Source organism: Chelmon rostratus, chromosome 12 (assembly GCF_017976325.1).
Source record: "Chelmon rostratus isolate fCheRos1 chromosome 12, fCheRos1.pri, whole genome shotgun sequence".
NCBI classification, from domain to species: domain Eukaryota; kingdom Metazoa; phylum Chordata; class Actinopteri; order Chaetodontiformes; family Chaetodontidae; genus Chelmon; species Chelmon rostratus.
In genome coordinates this window covers 17,110,075-17,137,548 of record NC_055669.1, presented here as the reverse complement: position 1 = coordinate 17,137,548, position 27,474 = coordinate 17,110,075, and the positions used below count along the sequence as shown (strand labels likewise).

General features: G+C 43.9%; 2 protein-coding genes across 7 annotated transcripts in view; one reads left to right on the top strand and one right to left on the bottom strand.

Moving 5' to 3' along the window:
- Positions 1 to 482: 482 nt before the first annotated feature.
- On the top strand, positions 483 to 10,541 carry abhd3 (abhydrolase domain containing 3, phospholipase). Its single transcript, XM_041949851.1, has 9 exons — positions 483 to 644; positions 1,859 to 2,022; positions 3,836 to 4,018; positions 5,761 to 5,806; positions 8,822 to 8,934; positions 9,279 to 9,452; positions 9,875 to 9,923; positions 10,025 to 10,190; positions 10,360 to 10,541. The coding sequence occupies exons 1-9, from the start codon at positions 483 to 485 to the stop codon at positions 10,539 to 10,541; spliced, it is 1,239 nt and encodes a 412-aa protein (XP_041805785.1).
- Positions 10,542 to 15,270: 4,729 nt separating this feature from the next.
- The window catches only part of greb1l (GREB1 like retinoic acid receptor coactivator), a 41,096-nt gene continuing 28,892 nt past the window's right edge, over positions 15,271 to 27,474 (bottom strand). For 3 of the 6 annotated variants that reach the window (XM_041949427.1, XM_041949428.1, XM_041949429.1), the window contains exons 15-33: positions 26,916 to 27,116; positions 26,638 to 26,818; positions 25,847 to 26,036; positions 24,635 to 24,771; positions 24,174 to 24,516; positions 23,511 to 23,626; positions 23,145 to 23,377; positions 22,315 to 22,880; positions 21,946 to 22,051; positions 21,668 to 21,814; positions 21,412 to 21,551; positions 21,072 to 21,233; positions 20,678 to 20,882; positions 19,661 to 19,823; positions 18,972 to 19,199; positions 18,741 to 18,882; positions 18,438 to 18,638; positions 17,688 to 17,826; positions 15,271 to 17,450 (exon numbers count right to left, since the gene is read on the bottom strand). In XM_041949427.1, coding sequence (XP_041805361.1) covers positions 17,287 to 17,450; positions 17,688 to 17,826; positions 18,438 to 18,638; positions 18,741 to 18,882; positions 18,972 to 19,199; positions 19,661 to 19,823; positions 20,678 to 20,882; positions 21,072 to 21,233; positions 21,412 to 21,551; positions 21,668 to 21,814; positions 21,946 to 22,051; positions 22,315 to 22,880; positions 23,145 to 23,377; positions 23,511 to 23,626; positions 24,174 to 24,516; positions 24,635 to 24,771; positions 25,847 to 26,036; positions 26,638 to 26,818; positions 26,916 to 27,116 — 3,764 coding nt within the window. In that variant the 3' untranslated portion in view covers positions 15,271 to 17,286. The remainder of the gene's footprint in view (positions 17,451 to 17,687; positions 17,827 to 18,437; positions 18,639 to 18,740; positions 18,883 to 18,971; positions 19,200 to 19,660; positions 19,824 to 20,677; positions 20,883 to 21,071; positions 21,234 to 21,411; positions 21,552 to 21,667; positions 21,815 to 21,945; positions 22,052 to 22,314; positions 22,881 to 23,144; positions 23,378 to 23,510; positions 23,627 to 24,173; positions 24,517 to 24,634; positions 24,772 to 25,846; positions 26,037 to 26,637; positions 26,819 to 26,915; positions 27,117 to 27,474) is intronic. The other 3 variants (XM_041949431.1, XM_041949430.1, XM_041949432.1) reach the window with 3 other exon arrangements.

Below are 27,474 nucleotides of genomic sequence, written 5' to 3'. Positions count from 1 at the left end.
GTCTACTAAACTTTCTTTTGAACCAAATTTGACCTTATTTTCACCTGGACGGCTATGCACCATTTAGACATGCAGTCAACGGAAAATGGCTCAGTGGGTGTGGACTACCACTGCAGGAAATCCGTGATCATTTTTCAGAAGCTGAAGTTGTGTAATGATGCTCATGCTGTCTTTGCAAATGCCTCCTTAATTGTCTTTGGCTGAGGTTATACCCTGCTGAATGGAAGACTTTCATCATCGGGCTTGAAACTGCAGCTCCGCATGGTGCACATCCCCTCTGCTAACTGCAGGGGGCGTCGGACTGCTGTGAGCACCTCCATTGCTGTCCGGTCAAAGAGCGCCACCGCTCGCTGATACATATATCTCCCCACTCCAGGTCCCCTTGACTGTCTCCTTCACAGTGGGCTCGCAGGCAGACACAGCTGACTTTGAACCGAGCTGGCCGCTGTCCTTACAGTACGGGTGACAACAGGGACCTTGCAATGATCTCGCTGGACTTCAATTTCAACATTTTGACAAGGGACCTGTCACATTATCTGGAAAATCAAGTGAAAGTTGGGCTGTTCGGTTCGGGCGTTGGACTCTCTCTGGTCCTGGGCTTTAGCGCAGCGTACACCTGCTACTATTTGATTTCAGTAGCGAAGGTAAGAACCGTTAACGTGTTGTTTATGACCACACCGGCTGTTTTAAAGGGACTGTTTCTGCCACATGGCTTTAATTAAAACCGCTACTTGCGCTTTTCGTGACGGCGCATCATCGCTACCATGCGATTAAAGACAGTCGACCGGTGCGTTTACTGATGGAGGTTTCGACCGGGCTGCATCTGTCCACCGGTGGGCTAACGTTACACCGCCTGCACATGTGGGATGGCTCTCAGGCAGCGAGACATTTTAATCAGGCACATTCACCTGAAACTAGTGTAGCTACACCAATATGCGGCGTTTATCTAATTGAAGTGACATTAATTCAATTAATAGCGAGGCAGCTTCAGTTAAATGACCATTTCGATGAAGCTAGGCTAACATTACTGTATGTTAGCTAGAAATGCCGGTAGATGGATTTATGTAACGCATGCTGAGAGACTCAGTGTCGATTTTATGTAATAATTAATCACCCGTTGAGCGTGTTAATCACGTATGATCTTAAAAATAAAATATCAAATGAACAAAAAATATAATCAAGTTATATTAAACGTTAATCTGTGAATTGAGCTACAGCGAAATGAGCTGGAGTGATCGCTGCATTTCCAAACAGCCCAACATTTTCTTTCTTTTCTTTCTTCTTTGCTAAAAGACCAAATTATGGCACAAATCTATGATGCTAAATGTGCAAACCACCATGCCACAGCACGTGTAACACTTTTGATTTCCCTTATGCAGGGCCAGTGCATGTATAACGTTTATTAGCAGCATGTTCAAGTGTGATAGAGACCTTTAAAAGCAGGGTCATGCACATGTCAGTAGGCTTTAGGTACTCAGTAATAACCTTGCTTTCAAGTGATTTGCAAAAGCAGGTAAAAGGGCATTTTTAAAATGAATAAACCAGCAGCAGTTTTATTGATATTCTCTTGAGTGCACAATAAAAAGACATGATTTATGAAAAAGGAAACGTTTGAGACATCACAACAACCCAACAACAGTTTGACCGATATTCCCTGAAGTGCACACAGAGAATCAGGATTTAGGAAAACAACTTAAAAACCTTTTACTTTACTTTTACTTATTTTTTCTTGTATTTACATCATACAGCTTAGAGTAAAAAAAAAAATGTTTTATTCTAGTGATGGCTTTACTGCCATAAGTGATGTCACATTAATTAATCCCTTTTTTGACTCAAACCATTTGATTGTATTTTGCAGAAGCCACAGCTCATTTCCGGGGGTAAGAAGTTCTACCAATTTCTGAGGGAGCAATGTCCGGTAGTGTCAGAGACCTACTACCCCACCTTTTGGTGCTGGGAGAGCCGCATTCAGACTCTGCTGAGACCCTTTGTCACAGCCAAACCCGGGGTCGTCTACAGAAAGTAAGTCCCGTGACTGACATACTAATTATCCATCACACAAGTTTATTTGCCTTCTCTCCGTGTCATTTCTCCTTGCAAGCGGACATGCTTCACCTGGTTAAAGGTGCATTTGATCTCATTAAAACAAGCGTAAGTCAAAGAGGTCAAATCCAATAAGAGGTAAGTGTGAAGCCTGCAGGCTAGAAAGTTCACCTTTTGACATAGTCACAGTAAATGTACAGTTGATCAAACGCCACTGCAGAACTTTCCAATGCCCACAGCGAAAAGCTTTATCATGAAACTTCCAAACTAGCTTCATCACAGAGAAAATGCTATTGCCAATTTCTTCATTTCTTTCATACCAATTTCACAACTGGAAACAAATCCCATTCTTGTTCCGAGCCAGGACTCAAAAGCTCAGAGGAGAAAGAGATCTTTTGTGCCACGATGCTGGCTCAGGCCACCCTGCCTGCTCCTTGATAATGTACATTCTGTTGAAGATTAATTGGCACTGCATTCCTGGCCCCCTGCACACATAAAGGAGATTAAAATTAATTAAGAGTGGCTTATTTTTCATTAATGCTATTTATTACTGATTTATTCTTATTTCATTCTCACATTATTTGTATTCTGGCACTCCCAAATTTCCATGGTGTCTGTATACTGTATAAATTGTACATGTATTATGGGATGTGATGGTTTGGAATTGGAGAATTAAAAAAAAATCCTCTAATTCTTTTTTTGCTTTGTTCACCCTGAACATAAAAAATAAATCTTAACCCCAGACATAAAAATTTAAATTGATTAGTTTAATTTATCTCTTTCACATTCACATTCACACTGCATCTGCTTTTGGCAGCCTCTTTAGTCAAGGAGACAAATATTCCCATAATGCACAGCGACTGTATTCATGCTCGTCCATTTGTCCGTTATCAAAATGTGGTAAGACTGATGGTCAGATTGACTGTTGTTCTTATTAAGTCTCCTCCGGGGACAACAGGACGTCCTCTCCCATAATGAAGTTATCCAAGGTTGACCCAAGGACGGACGCCGTGAAAATTATCCTATTTGTCGTTGGCTGTCCTGATGACACTTCACTCATCTCGTTGTCCGAACGGGGGATTAGCACCAGGTCCCCTCCCACTTTGTGTGCCGGTCACTCTGTATTGGCCCACGCTGACTTTAAAGTCTAGCCTCAGGTGTATATTTCATGGCGGTTCTGTAATTTCACGCTGATGTACCGCTGGCTGGCCAAGTTAGCTCGCTGGCTGCTGTGTGCATGCGTGTGTGTGTATGTGTTTGAGTGTGTGTGTGCGTATGTAGTGCAGGTTTTAAAATGCTCGAGCACTGGGACTGAATGACCTCATCTGCCAGGCTAGGGTTGTATAGCCCAGAAATTGATTGATCATAAGAGCCCATTGGTGCAATGCCCTCATCCTTATCTTAACTTGCTGTGTGCTGCAAAGCTCACACCGACAAGATGATCACAAGGGAAATGAGGCAGCTGTCGGTGATCGTTCCCGTCACATATCCAGTTCCCCTTTGGCAGTGCTTGTGGAGGATTCAATGAAGTAATCATGTTACCTGGAACTGAACAGAAATTATTAATTATGTGGAGTATTTAAACAGCTTTTAATGACCGTCCGGTGAGCAGATATGCATTTAAAACCAAACCTAATGTTAATTTTAGCATTTTTTTGTCCTTTGCGTGTGTGCTTGAGTGTCGGCATGTCTTTGAATGAGACAAATAAATAGAAAATACAGAGATACAGACAGAGGATAATGTTCAGAGGGATCCTCGTTGCTGAGTTGCGTGTCCCACTCGTCTCTGCAGTGAGCTTATTAAGGCAGCAGATGGAGGACAGATCTCTTTGGATTGGTTTGACAACGACAACAGCTTCTCTCATCCCGACCCCGCCACCAGGCCCACAGTCCTTCTTCTCCCCGGTCTGACCGGCACCAGCCGAGAGTCCTACATCCTGCACATGGTCCAACAGAGCCGGGATCTGGGCTATAGGTGGGTGGTCTTGGCCGGAGACCCTGGCTGAGGTCCAGCGCTGAGCACACACTCAGGACACTAAATCCCACAACTGACACTCTCTGTCTTATCCTCTAATTTGCCTTTCATCTAGCACACAGATATTATGTCAAATCAAAGTCAGAATATGTCAGCATATTTCACAACACTATTGATTAAAAGGTAAAACCCGACAGCCGCGTCTGTCGCGATTTTGTAATTTTTATATAATGGGCGCATGAGGACAGGAGTTTGGGGTTATTTCAGGTGAAGTGCAGAAAAAAGTGTGCAGCTCAGCTTTGTGTCAAGAGCTGCTTTTGTAAATAGCCAAACGTAGCACAAGCTTGAAGAGTTGCAGAGGGAGGCAGTTTCCCCCCTCCCCCCACATTTCTCCCTCTGCAATAGGCCCTTTCACTGTGTTCTCTGCACTCATTCTTTCACCCAGATTTGGCAAGGCATGGGAAGAGAGCCGGCAAACTCAGCATCTTCCACCCCTCCACCCCTCACCCCTGTCTGTGTAGCTTAATGAATTACAGCTTATCCCGGTACAAGCTTTGCAGCTTAGCCCAGACCAGCTTCCGAGTCTATGCTGCAGTGTGTGTTTAAGCACCCCTTCCACACACACACACCTCCCCATCCTCTTGCCCAACATCCCATCCAGCCCCGCCCTGCTGCTGGGTTACACCGATAGAAACAGCAGGTCTGACTCCACCAGATAATACATGACTGGCGAGAGACGTGGGGCGAGGAGAGGCGCTGATGCCTTTGCTCTACAGTACAAACAGGATGCTCCTCACACAGCTGTGCCTCTCTGCATGCCTCATCATGTCCCCAGTTTATTTTAAAGCAAGGAAAATTTCTTAAAGGGAATTTGTGCCACCGTGCACCTTTGAACATGCAAAGTCAGTGACTTGTGGGGACAACAACAACAAAAAAAAGCAAGCGTAAGGCTGCTGAAGTTTCTAAGTGTTGTTCTGTTCTACACGTGCTTTTGATCAAAAAAGCAACCCCTTGAATTCAGGGCTGCAATTAACAAATATTTTCATAATTGATTAACCTGCTAATTATTTTTGAAATCATCTGAGCCATCATGAAAAATGGCACCACAATTTCTCAGAGCCAAAACGTGACACCCAAACCCCAATTAGATATAATTAGAAGTATATGGAAGCAGGAAATATTTACATTTAGTAAGCTGGTACTTCAAAAGTGAGTAAAACATGTAACCGATTCTCAAAATAGTTGCTAATTTTCATCAATTTGATTCATCGGCTGAAAAATTTAGCTCTAATTTTTTGTCCAGTTCCAATCACTGGATAAGCGTTCCTTGCAACTGGCGATTATTTTTATCATAACTGTCATCTTCTGTGGAAATTGTTTGATCTATAAAATGTCAGCAAAAAATCACAAGTTGCCTGTGGTGATCAAATATCTTGTTTTGTCTCACCAACAGGCCAAAAGATATAAGATATTTCTTTAATACTCACATAAGACTGTGACAACCTGAAATTGACGAACTGGAACTAGTGAAGTTTTGTCATTTTTGCTTCAAAAATGATTTAAATAAGGAATCAATCGACACAATTGTTGCTGTTTGGTTTAGTTTTCTTCTGCAGATTAACTGACTCATCATTTCAGCTCATCTTGAACTTGTTTCAATTGCAATCAATAGATGAAGTGAATCAAGGAGTCATTTAGGAGACTACAATAATTAACTGGAGTATATGTGCTGTGTATTTCAGATGCGTCGTATTCAACAACAGAGGGGTTTCTGGTGAAGTGCTGCTGGTAAGAATCGAACCTGTTTCCAACTATCCATCCTTTGTCGTGTCACGTCTTCATTTGTCTCGCCTGTGTTCAGAAAGGCAGACGAGAACAGTTGGTCTTCCCATTTCCCAGCAGAGTTGTCCTTTTCGTTGCTCCGGCCAGCACACACAGCACGTCTGTTCCACACGTGTCGCTCGGCCCACAGGGAGCCCGGGCGGACGCCGCACAGACATTGTTGTTGCACAGCAGGGATTAAGTTGCAGGCAGATACTGTATTTTAATGCCGATCCACGGAAATATGACCTCGCAGCGCACGTGCTGTTCTGACACCTGGCTTAATCTGTCCTCATACACCCGGGTATATTTAGCCAACAAAATGGGCCCAAGCTCCGATAGCGCCCGCTGTGTTTCACATATCCCCCTCTCTGCCTGTACGTGTCGGCTGTGGAACAGAGGCTCATTCTTTATGGACGACTGTATCACCCTGATCTAATCATACCATCGCGACCATACAGAGAGCTCATCTGAGGCACAAATGGTGTTTCATTACAGGCGGGGGTTGCCCACAATCAATCTAATGTTGCTCTTAGTGCGTGTAAATCTGAATCAGTGGCTGATCTGTGTCCTGCTGTTGTCTGTGTCGCGTTCTGTCTCACCCGCCAATGATAAACGAAACGGGTGAAAGTGGCACCAAAGCCAAAGAGTTTGATTTAAACGTGCCTTCTAGGTCATATCCAGAATTTTGCTGGCTCAGCTGCCCCCAGACAAACTTTAAACTCTTTACTCTTGGCACTGTATCAAGTGGTGGTGGTAAGGAGGGAATTTTCTCCCTCATTTCAGCCGGGAATTGTGCTATATTCAATGCAAACGATTTAGCATTTGTATGCCCCTGTGAGTGTTTTCTCTGTGTCCAGTTAGTGTGAATATCGTCCATTGTTTAAATTGGGCGACGCTGTAGAATGACCCGCTGTGTGAAAGATGCCCCCTGCCTCAAAGACCGCCCTGAGTGCTAGTGCCCTATTTCTAAACCCGGTAAAAAGCCTATTACATGTCACCTCCCTGTGGAGTAGCTTTGCAGTGCAGGGGTTTAAGTCTTGCTCAAATATTTCACCCAACTATTGATATTTTCCTTTTAAATATCTTTTTTTAGGCTGTAATTCAATGTGTAAGTTTTTGCTGTTTCGACTGCGAAGTCCAAAACTTGTTCAGGCCTATTGGTGGAACCACAAGAGAGCAGAAGAACAGGAATTTATGTCGCCTGAGTGGAATCTTAATGGCGGGCCTTGAAGAGCTGAAGAGTCGACAGCGTCCTGAGAAACTGGGCCTGTTAAATAGGGTCCTACGGAGTTGCACAATGTTAAGTAACCTGCTCTGCCTGAAAAACGGCTTCAGCAGTGTTCATCTGCGTTTTCACAGGCAGAAGCACTTGAAAATTTTTTCAAGATGAGCTGTGAAGTCATACTTTAGCAACATTAGGTAAAAAATTAACTCTTTACTGGCCTGCAGAAAGTCATAATCATAATAACGATTGCATAATTACTATTTATACATTAAAGGGATGAACACTTTATCTGAATGTGTGTGCACAAGGCTGACATGACATCACCTGTCATGAACACGAAGGAGTTTTTGTGACAACTTGACATTATTAAAGACAAGATAACTGAGGTGATTATTCATGACGCGACAGGCTGACGTTGTAATGATCAGCCCAAATCATGTCGCCGTAGTCCAGAAAATATGCATGACACAGTTATAACGGTCTGTGCCGTTAAATGAAATGTGGACATTATCGTCATTATGATTGTGTCATGTCAGTCATACGCACACCCTTTAAATATAATGTTACGGTTTGGCTTAGGACTGCAATAGCAATTATTCCAATTATCAATCTTATGATTTTTTTTTGTCAGTTAATTGAATGATTTTTTTTTTTTTTTTATAACAGTTGGTTCTAATATTCAGTTGGTGAAATTGTTGACTAATCAGAGGATTTCCAGATGGGACTCGCACCCACTATCCCTGGCTCAGGAAGCCAGTGCCTTATCCATTAGGCCACTGGAGCTCCTGCAGCTGCCGGGGAAGCTGATGTACACAAGGCAGTGTCCTTTTCCTTTTCTATGTAGAGGGGTGGCATCCTCGGTATGAAATAAAACCAGGGACTCATGAGAGAGCTCAGCTCAGTCCCTGCCTGATGTTTTTTTTGTCTCCTACACTACAGAGTAACTGTTTAGTCTGTAAAACATCAGACGATGGTGAAACTTTCCTGTTACAGCTTCCCAAAACCTCAGGTGACATCTTTAAAACCACAAAATATTCACTTTACTATTGTAGAAGACCAAGAAAAGCACCAAATAGTCATATTTGAGAAGTTAGAACCAGTGAATATTGGGCTCCAGTGAATGGATATGAACTCTAACATACTCTCACGTATGAAGTTCTACTTTGATTTGCCTTACGAATCATATTGATTGATTTCTTTGTCAGAGCATCTTGTATAAATGTACAGCACCAGCAGATAACAACAATCAATCTTCCCTAGAGATTGAAAATACCAAAAGCTGAGAGCAGCAGCACCACATGGACAGAATCTGCAGGTGCACTTCCTCTCTGCTCTCTCCCCGCAAATAACAAAGGTTGTGATGTAGCCGAGGAAGACGAGCCTGTTTCAGAATGATCCGTCTGTTCATTAGTTCCTGTATGTGTCATGTCTGTGAGTCTCATACCTGTCTACTGTATATGATGCTGTATTAGCCATATTTACCCAGTACGGTCCAAAACAATGCTCTAAGTTAATGCAAAATTCAGTGCAGTTTTGTGAACTGTCATAGTTATCACAGCTGGACGGATGCTACTGGTCTTTTAGTTTCTTATTCCATCCTGTGTACAGGATCATCGCTTAATTTTCACATGGTGTTTGCGAATTTCATCTTTATACAAAAGTTAAGTTGGCTTACATCTGATAAAAGGAACATAAGATAGAGATAGAGAACCTGAAATAAAAGAGTGACTGTATTGTCTTCCTGTCCCACACAGACCCCGAGGACCTACTGTGCAGCCAACACAGAGGATCTGGAGACTGTTATTGAGCACATCCAGAGGACTCATGAAGTCGCTCCTCTCATGGCTGCCGGAGTATCAATGGGCGGGTAATGAAGCCACTCATTACCAGCTGACCGGACATTTCAGTGCCGGCGACGCAGCTCACAAATCTCAGACACAAAGACATCCTGGCACATTTGTCGGTGCCTTAGTGGTAACCAAACATTAAATGAAATTAGCATCAGCCGAGATGTTGTGATCAGATTTTTTTTAACCTGCTTCAGCATGGTCCCAGTCGCTCAGTGTGGCACTGCCAATGAAGGTGTTTTTTTTTTTTTTTTTACTGCACACCACTAATCCCATGAAGTGACGGATTGGTCAGAAATGGAACATGTTCCAATCCCTGTTTCTCCCCATCTGTCCCTCCCTCTCGCCCTCTCTGCGTGTCCAGGATGATGCTGGCCAACTACTTGGGGCGCAAGGGCCGGGAAACCTGTCTGAAAGGGGTCGTCGTCTTCTCAGCGGGCTGGGATGTGTTCGAGTGCACCGCTTCGCTGGAAAAACCCCTGGACCGCTTCCTCTTCAACTCCTACCTCACCAGCTGCCTACAAGCCTCCGTGCACAGGTCGGCCGGGGCCAGAGCGGGATTAACGCGGCCGCTAACTCTCTGCTAGTGCCAGTTTCAGGAGCTTGAATAACTGTGCTTTATTTATTTTTTATTTGCTGATCAAGGCTTTGCTTTGCACAGTTCCATGTAAAAATACTTGACTTCTGCTGTATTTCTTATCTGTCAGTAGATGAACAAAGCATATAAAAAAAGCCTGGTCACATTAGCACAATGATATTACCCTCGATATGTTCCAATCTGTATAAACGTGGCCATGATACAAATGCACTGTAATGCTTTTGTTGTTCGACTTTGAAAGCTTGATTGTTGCTTCATTGTGTTGTTACAACCTTGTCAGCGTTTATGAGGGACATTTTCAGACACGGATCATTTTGTCCAACATTAGTCGGTGACAGTTTTATTTTTAATCTCCCCCGCAGACACAGACCAGTGCTGGAAAAGTGTTACGACATCGATCATGTCATGAAGGTTAGGATTATTTTCAGTGACACTTAAAGGGTAAATGTCATAAATGCTAATCTAATTCAACGAAGTAGCCGGCATTTAATCAATTTGCTGTGTCCCTGCAGGCGAGGACCATTCGCGAGTTTGACGAGAGGTTCACTTCCATTATGTTTGGCTATCCTACCAATGATGACTACTACCACGATGCCAGTCCTGTCCACAGGCTGAAATCTGTGCAGGTGCCAATGCTGTGTCTCAACGCTGCTGATGATGTCTTTTCCCCGTCTCATGGTGAGCCCCAGCTACCTCGCTAGATTTTTCTCTCTGAATTATTATGGGATGAGTGCATTGGGGAAACTGGTTTTATGTGGTAGGTTTGCTGGCACTGCTAATATGGTGGCATGAAGAATGAGAATCGAGTCCACAGGGAGTAAAACAGGACCTGTTGTTTCCTTTGCAGCCATTCCAGTGGAGGCGGTGAAGCAGAATCCCAACCTGGCCCTGCTCATCACCTGTCACGGCGGCCATATTGGTTTCCTGGAGGGCCTGTGGCCTCGACAGAGCACGTACATGGACCGAGTCTTCAAGCAGTTTGCGAAGGCGGTCATCGAACAGGGCAGCCGACTCACAGACCTCTCCTGATAAGAGAACTTAACAAAGTGTTCCTCTAATTTAATCTCTCATTCCTTTCTTCTCTCCTTCCTTCCTTTCTTTAATCTTTTCCTTCATTTTCATCCGTCTTTCCTTGCTGCATTCCATCCTTTATTCCTTCCACTTCTAATTCCATTCTTCCTTGTTTTTTTCCTACCTTCCTTCCCTCATCCCTTCCATTGACCTTCTTTTCCTCTGTCATCCTTGCCCTTCATCTCTCCCTCCCTACCTAATCCTATTGTGCCTGTTTCCCTTCCTTCCATTCACTTTCGTTTATCTTTGCCCTCCATCCTTCCGTCCCATTCTTCCTCCTGCCACATGCAAAAAAACATTCTTTCTAATTTCAAAGGCACATCTTATTGAATGCAGCCTTTGTGTTGCATTAAGCGTTCGTTTATTTATTCCGCACAGTTAACCAGTCATTGTATGTAATCATACTCTCAATAATATGCTTATTAAAAAGCAAGCATAGCTGTTCATTTCACTGTTGAAAAGCCGAATCTGTGTCCATCTTGTTTGGTTGCATTAGCTAGCTAAAAAAAATCGATTACCTTTTGCAATTGTTTTCTTTTGAAGTTAACACAAGTACTGTACATGGGAATCCAATCATCATTGCTCATGAAGCCTCCTTTAGTACTCATATCAGTAGGATTGTAGCCCTCAGGGATTGTCTTTCTTTACTCATACTTCTTTCCTTCATGTGTAATTTTGTTGTGTCTATCATTCTGCTTTAGTCTGTGTTTCCCCCCTTTCAAGGTAGGTGTTATTTACCTGTTGACATGTGGTTGTTTCTTGTCTTTAAAGTAATAGTACGATATTATGGGAAATGCGCTTATTCACTTTCTTGCCGAGAATGAGACAGGAAGACTGACATCACTCCCATGTCAGTTCATTAAATATGAAGCTACAGCCACCAGCCAATTAGCTTAGCTTAGCATGAAGACTGAAAGCAGGTAGAAACAGCTAGCTTGGCCCTGAAGGATATAAAATCCACCTGTTGTGCTTTCGGACAGAGCCAACCTAGCTGCTTCCAGTCTTCCAGTTTTTATGCTAAGCTAAGCTAAATGGCTACTTCATATTTTTTAACATACCGGCAGGAGAGCGATATCGATCTTGCCATCCATCTCGGGCAAGAGCGCTAATTAGCATATTTGCCATCATATCAAACTGCTCCTACCTTAACCATTTGCATGCACTTTTACTTTCACACATTCTACCTTTATGCACACCAAATAGTTCTACAAATGTATAATATGGAGAATAACTCATTAATGACAAGGAATGTGAAATTGCACTATTTTAGTTGATACTGTCATGCCTCTAATTCCTTAATGCAAGGCACTTCATGTCATTCGATATGTGAAAGTATATCCCAAAGGCTTTGCAGAGCAGCAAATGAACTCCGCAAGGTTTTCTTTGTGAAAATGTCAGTGGTTATTATTGTGCGGAAGTCTGAGGGTGCTAGATACAGTGATGCGAGTGAAGTAATGCACATATGAAGACAGAGAGTGTACATACAGGCTGCTTGAAGAGGTGGATGTTGCTTTACAAGATGCATAGTATCGTTAATGGAGCCTGGCTGCCAGTCCGGGTTTGCGTCTGTTTCGCCAACAATGATCAAGGGGCTGGCTACCGAGTATGGCATCGATGAAACGGCCAGATCTGACTGGCCGCCAGGCTCTCTGTAATGCACTGCATGAGGGATTCTGACTTCCTGTTCCTGTGGAATTTTGGTGTCTGTTTGTTCTGCCAAGTGTCCATCAAGTAGCATGTGTCTCATCAGCGTCATCATGTCCTGAACCTTAACACCACGTCGTAACCTGTAGCACAAAGGACGTGTTTGTTCGTTTGTTTTCATAGGATGCTGCGTTTCATTTTGTACACTACATAAAAAGATGAAAAAAACATTCTGTTTAACATGTGCAGCAATAAGATTTTAAATAAAAAAAATGTCTCTATAGTATGAATACCAGTATATGCACATTATCAACATGAGTGTAATATGCTGTATTTAATAAATTATTAAACAGAGCCTAGGTTAATTTGTGTGCTGTCTCTCGTGCTTCTGCTTGTAATGCATTTTCTGAACAGAGTGTATTGGATTGCTCGACTGACCATGTACTGCCGGCTAGAATAATTGACTGCAGTTGCCTTTTGTCAGCAATTTTCTTTCTTTCTTTCCTTCTTTCTTTCTTTGCACAAGACTCCACCCCTGGTCACAGACTCGTGCCCCGAAGTTCGAGACATTTGGCGCTCTTGCCGCTGGAGCTGCTGTGCCACATGGCCAGCGTGTCGCTGCAGGGTCACACTCCCTCGCCTCTCACGTCACAGTATTGGGTTTTGGTCCCTGGAATTGACTCCGCACTCACGGGCTTAGCTGCCGATAGGATATGCATTGCTGCAGTAGTGGATGTGATCCACCAAAGGCGAACTGTAATCCCCCGGCACTCCACTTACCTTCACCCCCCCATAAGCCCACAGACAGATGAACTTTGGTTTTAGCTAGATGGTTTATGGAAGCCTGAGAGTAATTAGAGTAGACTGCCAAGAGGGATGAGTAATTTACTGTTGTTTACCATCTACGAAAATTGATATTATGTGGCAGGATTATTATAAATGTTGTTGATACGTCTGTTCATGTGAGAATGTACTCTGCTTAATTATATAGTTATAGATCAATAATCAAGACATTTTGTTAATGTTAAGACAGAACAAAGGATATTTCTCAGTAGTATGTCATACTTTTAATCATCAGTGTTTGAAAGTAGTTTAATATTAAGTACTGCATGGCCTGAGGACTGAATAACTGAGAGAAATATGTCAGAGGGAATTATCAGGAGACATTTTCTCTTCTTCCTTCAAAGGATTTGCTGAAATATCAGCCGAAAGAATCATACAATGCGATCGATCACAGAAACTGTTAAATTACAGCATAGTGGCAAGAAGCCAAAGAAAGACTGTCTTTACAAATTGCACGGTTGTAGTCGTAAAACAGTCAATTACCCTTTGTCCTCTTTGTAAGCACTGGAATTCTCCAGTTTGTCATAAATTAATCACTTTGGGACGTCTAAAATCTTTAGAGACAAAACTCCCTTGGGCCCCGTTGACAACATCTTTCTGCTTTTCTCAAAAGAGCAATTACGAGGTTCAAGAATCAGCACGCCAGCCGCTCTTTCTTGACCTCTCTTCCTTATCCCATCCTGACTGCAGCTGCCTGAAAATAGCCTTGTGTTATATCGCACAGGGGGCTGTAGGTTGATGGAAAGTATGCTCTAATATTACTTCGCAGGAGCTGAAATAGTACTGTCCCTGGACCAGCAATGCCCCTGTGCCCTTACAGTGAAGCCAGACAAGAGCCTATAGCTTCCATTGCAAAGCTTTATCTGCTCTTGATAAGAGTGCGGTTGTGCATGGCTACAGCATGCGTATAGAGGAGATGAGGTGAGACAAACATTAGGAAAGGGGCTGACTGGGAAATGAGCAAGGTCCTGGGATGCACTCTTTGGCGGAATAAAAAGATCTGGGATTGAGCGGATGCAGCGGAGAGTGAGAGGATTATTAATCACAGGCTAAGGACTGGGCTGCACACGCATCTCAGCAACGCTGCTTGAGCTTTGTATCGATGCACTTTGCAACACACTCCATCACAATACTCAGCAGCTGCACGGAAAGCACAGCAAAAACAAATCTTAAAGGGGCACTTCGCCACTTCCTGAGAAACATTTAGGAGGAAAAAGAAAGCTCATTTGTGTAATGCTACTCAACAGGAAAACAGCACTGCTTCAGTCAGGAATTTTAATTTGGTGTGGTGAAATATTCAAACCTGAGATGCATTTTTCTGCAGCTGCACTATTCCATCAAACGGATTAGATGTCTTGTGCATTTCTGCATGTGCTATTTGCGATCGCATTTGGGGGACTTGAGGATGTGTGCTATAAGTCAAAATAAAATTGGTTTGAATTATCTTTGGATGCACAGCTTCAGTAGTGGAATAGTAGAATATTTCTGTCTCAGGAATCTATGACAACTATTTCAAGAATCAAGAATCCTTAATTGTCATTGAGCATGTCAATGAAATTTGCATTGCAACCCCCATGTAAGAAAGATTAGAAGGATAAGAAAATACAGTAAAGGGAATAAAATAAACTAACATGCAGTAAAAAAATATGTGTAAATGCAATAAAAAAGAAAATATACCAGAAATAAAATATACTAAGACAATAAAAATATACTAAAACAATACAATATACTAAAATCAGTAAAACAATAAAATATACCGTCAACAGCTAAAAATATACTCAAATGTATATTCTGAGATTTAGCTGACAATTAGGTAAGCGTGTGTGTGCTTAAATGTTTGTCCTGTATGTTATGCTTTTGTTGCGTGTCTGCATTGTTTCCGGCTTTTTCCTTGTGAAAAGCATACACAAAACAAACCACACAAATGATTTTAGAAGTCATTTTATTACATTCATAAATTTTCAACAACAATAGCATGGCTCTAATATAATGTTCACAGCCCGCAACCACAATGGTAAACATGAGGTAGATCACCGAGACACCAAGGCTACCGCTGGGCCGCACATGGTTATCGAACACATTTCAGTGAAGATTGTGAGAGCAAGTTGCATATTAAGTGTTAAATTATTAAAAAGAAAGACACATTCTACGGACCGTTGGAGTTTAAGTTAATGTTTCGATCACCAGTCTCATATTTGGACGAATTTTGGGGTTTATTTTATAGTGGGATTTTTTTTTTTTCTCTGCTGGCAACTTGTATAGTGCAAGTTCACATTTCCTACCCCCAATGACATTCAGTAGATCTAACAATCATTTGTTTGGGTCTTGTGCAAAGCCTTTGTGGATGGTTATGAAGAGGACACACTCCCCCTGTTTAGGCGAGCTTAGCATGCAATCAAATATTACACTTCAATATGATTATCAGGCCAAAATGCTTGTCAAATAAATAAGATTCCCTCATGGACCTGAATTTCATTTTCAATACAGACATATGGTTAAGGACACATCTAGGTAGATTCTTCTTGCCTTTGCAACATAACATAAAATGCAGAAAGACATTATGACCAAAATATACTGGCAAAAGTTACACAAGACTTAAAAACATCAGTAACCCTCAGTGGTGAAGGGGATGATATAATATATTAATAATGTAAACAAAGCTTTAAACAGTACAGTAGTTCGAAATCCAATTATTTCGTTTTGCTTCACTCAGACAAACATTTCTTCGCCTCACAGTTAAATGGTTTCTTCATTCTCATTGGTCAAAAAAAAGAAAAAATAGTGACATGAGCAGTGACTGTATGAAACGTCACTTAAGGCATATTCTTTGGACAACCCTGTGGAGAAACATATAAAAACATTCTACTTTCAAGTACATGAAATGATCTGTTCAGCTGCTTTCGGCAGCACGTAGAGCGTCTTTGATCACCCTTTGTTTTGGCGGCAGTAGATGGCAGATTACGAGTTCGATGATTGGGCGGTAGCCAAGACCATCGGTGTACAATCAGCCTCCGAGCGTGACTCCGAGGTGACGCCCCAGGCACAGTCAGTAGCAGGACATTTGGCAGTGATTCTTTTAAAGCATTTACTGACGCAATGTGATTATGCTTAAAATACCCAATATTTAAGCCAGAAGATGCCAAAGTACAAAACATCATTTAGAACATACCGCTAAACTACTCTTACTTCCATGTTGGCTCGTCTGGTTGGTAATACACATGAACAGATGAGTAAAACCCTTTGGCAAGTCAGATGAGTCTGTCTGGACAACAGACCTGCTTCATAGTTATATATTCAAGCCCATAATAGAACATTAACGTTCTACATTCTTGAGAGGACTCGACTTGTACTTTTCTATAGTTGTGAATAAAGTCTTTGGATAAATTTGTGTGGAGGTTATTTGAAAACTACACTCACACTCGTTAGACGGATTATCGATGCCACATAAATATTTTTCCGAGGCACAAGAGAAAAGGGGTTTAAATGTGTCGGCTCTAATGGTCGCCTGCTGTTTGGATCTGATACTCTCGATGATATAAATCCAAAACCTCTATGTTTATATTTCTGTATGTAACGAGCTGACCTTTGTGGAGTTTGAGAGGCAGAGCAGGTGAGAAGGAAAGCGAAAGGAAAAGAGAAGGGATGGCTGAGGATGCCTTTGGCGCCAGCAACAGCTAAAAATACATGGTGAACTTGGAGAAAAGTTCGAACCCTTTTAAGCGACCTCCCTTGAATCTCCCTTTAAAACCCTGAGATACACAAGTATGTCCAGAACGGGCCATACTGTCAAAGTCCATGTACACGTACAATCTTCGAATAGTCACGTCATTGATCTGAGAGCGTCCATTTTTGCTAAATAACAACAACAAAACAAATAGAGTTCAGTTTCACCTGTGCTCTTTTTCGCCCACAGCATTTTTCAGTAGAACACAAGCTCAAATGGAGACAAGCCCAGCAACAAGCAAGAGTTGAAACATGCGCCGACCCTCGGCAGAGCCAGGCATAGTGCACTGTGGTAGTACAAATGTAGGGAAAGCCATGTTAGGTGGCCACGTGTCCACTCGTGGGGCACACTGGATCTCGTGCTCCAGCAGATCCCCTCTGACCTTCCATTGGAATGGCAAGAATTGTGATTGCCGGCTGGTTTGGAATCAAATCTGTCGTCACTTCTGATTGCGTTTCTGCAGCAGCCCACTGGACCCAGGGCGTTTCGGGTTCAAACATGGCGGCCGGTCAGAAAGTAGAGGGGGCGGTCCTCGCTGCAGTTGGCTGTCTGAAACTCGTCCCGCAGGCGGAATTGCCACTCGTCCTCCAGCTCCAGTCGGACGATGGTCTGACGCAGGGAACTTCGGTCCTGGCTGATCACACAGAGAGTGGCACCTGTGGACAGATCGAGGCAAAAAAGTCAGACCTGGAGTATTATGATCCTGAATTATCTCTCTCACATGCTACAAATCAGGACATACAAACGTATTTAAAAAAATATAGTCTAAATCTAATCAATATACTAGCACTTGAGACCACTGTGGGGTAAGATAACTTTAAGTAGATGATATAACAACAGAGACAACGACAACAGAAGCTGCAGCAGTAACTACGGCAGCACTGATCAGTCACCTTTGAGGAAGCGGAATTTCTTGAGGAGTCCGGAGACGACGAAGGAGTCACAGAGGTAAAGCAGCAGGCCACTGAACAGCAGGCCCTGGTGGTTCAGGTTGGTGGAGTGTGGACGAGAGTTGATGTAGCACACAGAAATCTGTGACAAAAGATGCAACAAGACACACTTCATTGATCCCACGAAAGCAAACTAAAGGAAACATGAAGCGCACATCTTTTAGGTTGCAAATGAACAAATTCATCATTATCTTTACAAGCAAAATGTATAGGTTGCATTGTGTGCAACTGTGCATCGTCATTTATGTCCACTTCAGGAGACAAAACACAAGAAATATGTGTAGGTGTGCACATCATGACGTTGTGTGGACACTTATCACCTCATATGCACAAATGCACAGTAGAAATATGCATTGTTCGCATTCGTGGTTTGCACGTGTGCAAGTATGCAGGTCAGAATGTTCTGAGCGAAACAGATGGTGAAATGATGCTACGTGTTTCTCTGTGGGTCTCTATGACTGTTCTACAAACTTTAGGCTTGTAGAAGCATTTGAAATTAACTAGGTCAGCAGGTTTCGCTTGTTTTTTAATAGTTGACACCTTAAAGATTCCCCAGAAACAATAATAGTTGTACAAATGTATGAAAGTCAGCACGTTTGGGTCACAAAAGCACCCGACTTCCATCCCAAAAGAGGTTTTCACGATTAACAAGTCCTCTCCTGCCTTCAGACGCGGCCTCCTGGGAGCTCTTACCTCCGGGCTGATGTTGAGGTAGCTGTCGATGGACAGAACTGGGTTGTTTCTGTTCTGAACAGCCTTTGGAAAGAGTCTGTGGCTGCAGCTTTGCAGGAACCTTTCGAGCAGGAACTGGGCCGGGGCGTCCAGGAGGGTCTGCTCGCTGTCTGGGGCGCAAACATACTGGAATGGGCTGATTGGGGCGGGGTTTTCTATTTCCTGGAGAGCGAAGAAAGCAGGTCAGTGCTCAAAAGAAGACTAAATTATTTCACGTGAAGCCCACTTACAAACGGGCGTACGCTGTATGAACATGACACCCACCATGAGTTTTGGTTTGACCAGGAAGTCTTTGTTTCCCCCAACTGGAATGTGTTTCTTCATGAGGCTGAAGTCGTTGAAGCGACACAGCAGCAGCCCACTGCTGTTCACCCTCAGATTAAAGTCCACCTCCTCACAGCTATACCTGTACATGTGACCGAGAGCAGCAATGTCAGAACATGACGACACAGCACAAATCACCAGACCGGCTCACACGGTCCTCCGCTAACTTACCGATTGAGGTCATACTGAACATTCTGCGTCAGGTCCACGTTAAGCATGACAAACTCGTGGAGGTGACAGCGGCTGAAGGGGTGGCTGGGAGACTTGCGAGCCAGGCTGCTGCTCCACTTGCGTGTGCCACACATGGCGTACTGGGAGATCTTCGGTGTGGTTTCCATGTGCTGCAGCACCGTCTTCAGAGACACGTTGGTGAAGGTTGAGCCTCCATCTGATGTCTCACTGAGAGACAGAGAAAAGAAGGAGAGGGTACAAAAACATGAGAATGTTCTTATTTTTTAGGCATCATAGCTTGGAGAAATATAACATTTCCACATTTTTAATTAAGAAGGGTCTCTAGATATCATATATACATTTTCAACCTTAGTAACAGGGGCAACTACAGCTAAATATTAGCTAAAAATAATCAAAAGTTGTGTTTGCATCCAAATTTATCGCAGATTTTAACTGAATTTCGAGATAAAATCGGTTGAAAAAAATGCGAATGAATGCTTTGTTTCACCCACTACTGTTATGTGATTGGTAGGAGTTGGTTCATCAAGATAAGCGGAAACAACCAAAATACCTCCGAAAATGTGTACGACAAGATGCTGGTGGATGCACGGCCAGCGTGAATAATTATTGCGCTAAAATGCCACAAACTCCCGTCTCTGTACATTTTGTTAATCCGATTTAGTTACTACCTGCTGTCTGTTGACTGGTGGGAGTTCCACAGCACGCAGGAGTCATCCATCATGACAATGAAAGGCCAGACGTCTTGCCTCTTGACACCTTGCTCTTCCAGTCGGTTCCTCTCCAGCTCCAGGTTGTGGTATGACAGCTCTTTGATCATGAAGCGGGCGGCACCTTAAACAGACCGGCATGTCAGCTTTTCATTTAATACTCTCTCAACTCTGTTGCACCTCGAATGCCCTTCAACCAGCGCTGCAGGAGGTGATGAAAACTAGCTCCAACTTCAAAGCCGAGCAGAAAATTTGCATAGTCTGTGCAGGCATTCAAAATTTACAAGCAGACTTTTGCATTGTGCCGTTCAGAAAATGCATGTTCCACGTACAGCACAAAGAGTACTGGGTCTGTCCAGGGCAGAAATATTAGCAGGCACCCACATTAAAATAAAATGTCTAAAACAGGCAAACAGACTCACTGATCCTCGTTACTGAGAGAAATTTAGTTTAGTTACACCTGTTTCAGACAGGCCATGCACCTGATCATTACTGTGCTGTAGGTGTTTCCACACATGACAGCTCATGTTCAAGAGAACATTTAACCTTTTACCTACTGCAAACAAACGTGACTGACTGTCATAAATATATGGCCATGTAATAAATCGCTCATTATCAGCAGAGAGCTGAGTTACAAGGTGACGGAGACTTAAAAGGCCCCCTGTGTGCCCCTTTTTGACCGCCCATATCGCGGCGGAGCCATGTTTTCGTGCACGTGTTGTGGTGTCTTATGTTGGTGGCAGTAACACGCAAAGAAGCGTAACAGTGCACCAAGTAGGCAAGGAAAAGGAAGACTGCAAGCTGTTGCACAAGGATGTAAACAAGCCAAGTTTTTTGAATTGTTTAAATGCAGTCCACGTGATTGTTGGGTCTCGAGGATACACACAATGTATTTTTGTGATAAAAACTAAATGCAATTTAGTTTCTATTCTCAGCTCAGAGTCAGTCTGAGTTTAATTAAGCCATCAAGCTGCTCACCAACTCCCGCATTATTGAACATAGCCGGCAGGACGAGCAGGATGTGGTTGGGCCAGTACTTCCTGTAGTGTGGCATCTCGCATTGCTTGACCACCAGAATGTGCAGATGAGTGGCGCCTTCCATGGCATGGAAAATGTTGAGCAGGCCGTGCTCTTGGCGTCCTGTAGTCGGGGTGAAGATGGGACTCTTTAATAGATCTGGATCCTACAGACAGACACGGAGAGTAAAACAAACAAAAGAGTAAAAACAGGATCCAAAGACTTTTTTAACACTTTCATTTGTGATGCCTCAGTTTTAGCTTTAGCAGGAAGGGATGAGCAAGCCTGGCCTCTCCAGTCACATCCATACCTGCACACAACCACAAATACTGCCATGTGCACACAGTACACTAACCTTGGTGGAGACCAGAGGCAGGCGCATGCTCTCCAAGTGGCTGCCCTGCTGGCTGAAGACAAAGTGCTGCTCCTTGGCTTTGGGAATGACAAACTGGAGCTGGACCTCCTCCCCCAGCATAGACGAGCAGAAGGTGAAAGCATGGAAGGTGCACTCCGACAGCTGCAACACACACACATGTATTATTAACCACCATTGAGCGCGAGGACAGAGAGCAAAGAGCTCTCAAGCCTTCAAGTGGCAAAGTATTTTGACAGGTTAGGATATACGTATGTGCATCTATAAGTGAGCAACGTTTGAAGCTAGTCGAGCCGAAGCAGGTGAGAGATGTTTGCCTCACCTGTGTGCCAGGGCCTGCTTCACAGTAGTGGTGACACTGTTCGCAGTGATGAAAGGCATTGTGGGCAGCAAACCTGCTCAGACGTATGGACTTGGTCACTCGTTTGGCTGGCGCTCGGCTCTCTCCATCTTGCTTAAAGTCTGCAGAGAGCAAAAATCAAACATGAGTGTTTTTAAGTTCATATTAAATGAACGTCCGTGTTGTATTTATAATGGCGAATTAGCATGTTTAACTCTGGCACTGTTGTGTGTTTGACCTTTTAAGCACTTTGGCATCTTGTCAGCGTAAACAGGGCTGGCATTCCTGAACTTAGGGTCTCGGGGGTAGGGGTCAAAGGGCAGCTTTCGAACTTCCTCAATGTCAGGCCACTGGGTCTTTACTGGAGTTGTGACCTCTGATGTTTCTGGAGGTGAAAAGAACACGAAAAGGTGAGAACAGAACCTGAATCCTGAAAAAGACAATCTGACTAGTAGTTCCTCGTTATTCTACGTTATTCTTGTTAAACATGAGTCAGCAAGTCCAAGCGGTCTTCACCTTCTTCCTCCTCCTCTTCCTCGTCATACACATCTACCTCCAACAGTCTGATGAGCATTCGAAACAGGATGCGAAGAAACTGCAGATAGGCGCCGGTCTTCCCCACCTAGCAACGTTAGCAAAACAAAAACATACCTGTACAGTGACACTTTTGACACTTTATTTTTTCTGATTTTATTTTCAGAGTTTGAAACAGACAAAAATGAGTTAGCATTGACACACATTTTTAGCTAAAAATATTCAGGATGTCAGTAAAAAAATCATTTTTGGTGATTAAAATTTGCTGTTTTCCTCATATGACTTATTAAAATAGCAAATTTGGTCTGAGTTGATGCACTTAAAGAGGAAGCAGTGCTTGTGTTTTGTTACCTGTGGGGGTCCGCTGAGTAGCAGGCGTCGCGGATGTGGCACAGGTGGAGCTTCATAATCGGCGTGATGCTGCCTGGTGATGGTCCACTGGCGGTAGTACATGCTCTGCTCCGCCCCCTGCAGGCTGTTCGTGATAAGGGGCCTCAGCGGGCTGCTCCAGGCCACATCTGCTTGAGGCAGCAAGGAGAAGGAGCTCAGCTGACTCCCCGACTCCCCCGCCAGCAGGTTGTACGCCGCCCGTGACATGATGACCGTCCGCGGGGACACCCGGGCGGGCTTAGGCTCTCGGCCGCACTGTGTGGACTGGCTGGGCCTCTGGGTGGAGGAGGAAGATGGAGAGGGGGAGGAAGAGGAGGAACTGGAGCAAAGAGAGGGAGGGGCCTTGGAGGCTTTGGAGGGGTTGGAGGAGAGCTGGCTTCCCAGGGAATCGCACTCCTGCTTGAACACGTGTGTCACTGTGCTCACGTCGGAGGTGACGGCACCTTCAGGTGGACAGGAGGAGGTGGAGGGCCGCTGGAAAGAGTCAGCAACGTCAGATGAACTGACGCCGTTCTCTGCCAAAGAGCCTGCGTGGAGACACGAAGAGAATAAAATGGGAAAAATAAATAAAATATATTGTGATATTGTCCTTATAAAACCAATCATTTACTGATTTGCATGCAGGTCAGTTTTCCTTCTGATGAATGTGAACAGTTGTAAAAGCTTAAGTCGTGCCTCTCTTCCAGTTTCTGTGATGTCTGTAAAACCCTCCACTTTCTAACTTGCTGCCAATTGTGCCATTTGCATCCCTAATTCTAAGATTCACTGTCTCAGCGAGGTCCGGGACTCACCAGAAGTTCTGGTTGCAGCGCTGCCGTTGCTCTGAGGTCTTTCAAGCTCATCGCCATCGTTCAAGCCAGTGGCGGCCTTCTCTCCGTCCGACTCCCGAGGGGCTGTGGCCTTCGTGGGCTCCTGGACCACGCCCATGGACACATAGGTGCAGGCCAGACCCACCTCCTGCTCCAGGGCTGTCCGAGTCAGGTAGCTGGAGTCTATCAGACGCAGGTCGCTGTACTTCAGAGACCTAGAAGGGTAAAAAAGCATGAAGAAGTCTGTGAGAAAAGCTCATATATTTAGATTTTAAATGAATGTATATTTCTGTCTTCTAATCTGGCATGGTTTACTGAGTCAGACACAACACAGACGCATGAGCTTACCTGGGGAAAGTTTCTCCGAGAGGGTCCTTCCCCGTAAGGATGACAATGCAGGGCAGCCCTTCCAGATCCTCATAAGTGTGCGGCACCCAGTCTTCGTTCTCATAGCCTCTCCACGCCTGCAGCAAAACACCATTATTACATAATGTTTAGCGTTTAGTTAAGTGGTGTTTAGACAGGATCTGTCCCTGCAGTCTACCTCCGAGGTAGAGGCTGGTGTCAGGGCAGATTAGAATCCATCTATAATGGAGACATGAAATCAGAGACGGTGCCGGTCTTACTGGATCACCAGCCAGCCTTCATTTTCCCAGGTGATCGTAGCCAGCGGCAGACAAAATTACACGTGCGAGCGAGGCTTACAGGGAACCAATCTGAACACCAGTGGTGTCATTATTCTATCGTCATTACATTGTGCAAGCAACATTTACTTCATAATGATACGTTAATGCAAAAAGCTTGTCTATTGCCAGTTTAAAAGGTGACACACTGGCAGGGTTTTAGTAGAGATATTTATATTTGATGTATCCTGGTGGTTAAAATGAGGCCTGAGATGTCTGCGAAGTGAATTCTGAGAGTCAAGTTAATTCCCAGTTTGCACCACAGTAACAGTAACTAAGCACAATACAAAAAAAGCCTAATGTGATCGTGCTCTCCTGTCATTCTCACCCGGAGGCGGTTGGTGAAGTTTCTGGGCAGGCTGAGCTCGGTGGCGGGGCTTCCCAGCAGCACGGCGAAGCACAACTGGAGCCCCAGTTTGTCCCTCACGTCCTCTAGTCGCTCCCGGGCCAGCATCGCCAGCTGTAGGGAGGGCACCCGGACAAGCAGCATGTGGCCCCGGCCCTGGGAGCCCTCTCTGCTTGGGGCGTTGATCAGGTCCTCCACCATGGCCAGGGTCTCCGGGGTGATGTGGTCTCTCAGGGACGGGGAAGAGGTCAGGGCCATCATGGCCTCAGTGTACTGCTGAATCAGCAGGTAGCTGCGGATGACCATGCTGTGGAGGTGCGGATGTCTGGGACACAAACAGGTAAAGATATAACGGATGTCTCTTATCAACACAGGCACATGTTTGATATGCTTCTTTGCAGCCCTCTGGGTTCACGGTTTCTCAGTGATGGCCCCACACTGACCTTTCCAGCAGAGTGTGGACCATCTTCTCAAAAGCATCATCGCAGCGCAGAATGGGGCTGGCCACGCCCCACTGCAGGGAGCTGCTGTAGTCCCTCAGGCCGAAGTACAGCAACTCATTAGGAGACTGCTCCCCCTGCTGGAGGAAAATTACACCTGACTGAGTGTCCAAAGGCAGTTCCAGCTTTACGCAGTCACAATGCTGCAACAAGTACAGTGTGTTGCAAAGCAGAAGTAATTTACCATGCAAATAATGAGTCTCACTGCATGATGATCTGACACATGAGCAAATGTTTTCATTTCACTATTATTTTTCCTCAAAAACGAGGCTACTTGCAACAGATGCATATGGGTTACAAGCACATCAACAAAAGAAAAAAGGCAGAATCAATTATTTGAGTACTCTTTCATAGGCCTGAATAGCATGCAGTCTGAATTTTAAAAAGTCTAAATTATTAATCTAATTTTGTGGAGCAATTTCTTTTATCTGCTCTGCTGTCCTGTTAAGTCTCGGTTTGGGGGCCACTGCTCTGAATGCCGTCTTCCATACAATACCTCGATATTACATAATGCTGCCGTAAGTTCAACTCAGTATAACTGAATGACCTTAACACCCCTCCTCTGCTCTGAAACTTCTGGAAAAATATAATATTAAACATTTGAATTATGCATTCACATAATGAACAGCACAAGCTTAAATATCATTAGGACTAACCTAAACCGTTTTATGGAGCAAGTGTTAAGAGAATTCTGACCAAACACTCCTGAAAAGACCTGAAACTGTTATGATATACTGATATATGTTTAGAAAATTATCTTGGGGCATCCCAGTAGTCCAAAAGTTAAGATAATTTTAGTTGTGGACCTTTTGTTTTAATTGTTTATTGTGCATTTTATATTTTTACACATTTTTGTATGTCCTTTTTTATTTTTTTTTTTACATCAGGTGCAATGTTTAAACCAGAGTCAAATTCCTTGTATGTGCACACACACTTGGCTAATAAATCTGATTCTGATTTTCTATCTCCCCATGTTTAAGTCTACCTCTACAACTGTCAAATTAATGCAACAATGCCAAAAAAGATGGTTAAAAAGAAGGAAAGTCCCTCTGCTGTTGGTGCAGTTGAAGTCCACCAGGTGGAGCAGCATAAACACAACTTTTCCTCACAACTTCAGAGTATTTGGGGGCTTTTTGGTGTTAAAATGATCCTCACCAGGCTTTCGTTGGAGGGCCAGTGAACTTCGTTGTGGATGCTGATGCGGGACTGGCGGGTCTGCAGCGTGTACGGGAAGCAGCTGACCTGCAGGACCAGGAGGTTCATTGCGTCCAGGACTTCCTGGCAGTTCACCACTCGGTCAGCCAAACCCTGCAGCTCCCCGTGGCACACAGAGCCTGACAGAGCGCTGGAGGGGGAGCAGGGCAACGTGTTTGAAAGCTGTGAAGGATGTTCTAGACTCCTGTGTGAGTCATACCATAGCTGTTACTAACGGACGCAAATAACAACCCGATTAGGGGCATGGTTCGTGAAGGCTTTTACATTTGCTGTGCTAACCATGCCCACTGTGTTGTAGGTCATTCCCAAGACAAAATGCTCTGGAAAACAGGAAGTGATGTGTTCTGTGTTTCTGGCAGTGAAAACGGCAGTTTGCTTGGAATAGGCAGAAGATATCAGAACAGGAACATAAAATGTCAAACTGCATCAACAAAAAATGTTTGTCAGATATCACTTAAAACCAAATATGTCTGCAAATAATAAATACAACACAGGGAACTCAAATTATCTGGCCTACATTTGACCACAATTCAAGGCAACAGATACTCTGCCCTGTTATTTGCTTTTCACTTGCTGGCAGCTGTTCCCTCCACTATAAAAAAAGGCGAACAAGGCTACATTTACAGCCATAACAACTCATCTTTCCACACATCTTGAGATTACCTGCAGATTATCTGCAGAGCATGTCAAAGTAATGTCGGTAACTTCCTATGTTTCTGGAGTCGTCTTACCTTGTGAGGTCGACGTGCGAGTTGTCGTGAATGAGGACAAACAGGGTGTAGGGGTTCTGTTTGACTTTCCTCATGAAGGCGTCCATCTTGGCATGAACGTCGGCGTCCAAACGCACCACATACTTGTCTGATTTCTGGTGGGCTGAGGAGGCGTCTTCGATGCCCAGGTCCACAAGCACCCCTGAGCAAAACAAAGATTTCAAAGTTCTGAAAGTTTAAGACCTAAGCGGGAGGGAAAGTCATCCCCGAATCTTCAGAAGTTGCCGTCGGACACAAACCTGATTGTCGGATGCGCTGGACCGTCTGGTGTACCAGGATGTGAGATGGAGGGACCAATACCAGAAAGTCCACTTTACAAAAACGCCCCAAATCAAGATTGTGGGTCCCAGAGTCGGCGATGGAGCAGACTTGAGAGAGGAGGCTCCGAGCCACGCTCAGCTGGGTCGGGTAGATCTGAAAGACCTTATTTAAAAGTTCTGCTGCAGGAAAATAAAGAGGGAGAAAGTGTATGCATCAATATAAATGTCAATTTAATGCAAAAAATTAAAAATGACCCCAAGTAACACAGACCTTTAAAATGCAGAGAATGTTGCTACTAGTGATGAACATTGATACGAATTTATGTATTTATTGACAGATTGTGATCATTTGCTGCTCACAGTACAGTTAAACCTACAGCTTTTGTCTATATTGTTATATATTATTATCAGGTATTTCTGAGTAAAGCGGGGCTATGGCTGTGATCTGGATTTAAGGCCCACACGTGACTGGGATGCCATGAAACCCGAAGCACAGACAACATATTATATATTGTTGTCTGTGCTTATATTGTGTTAT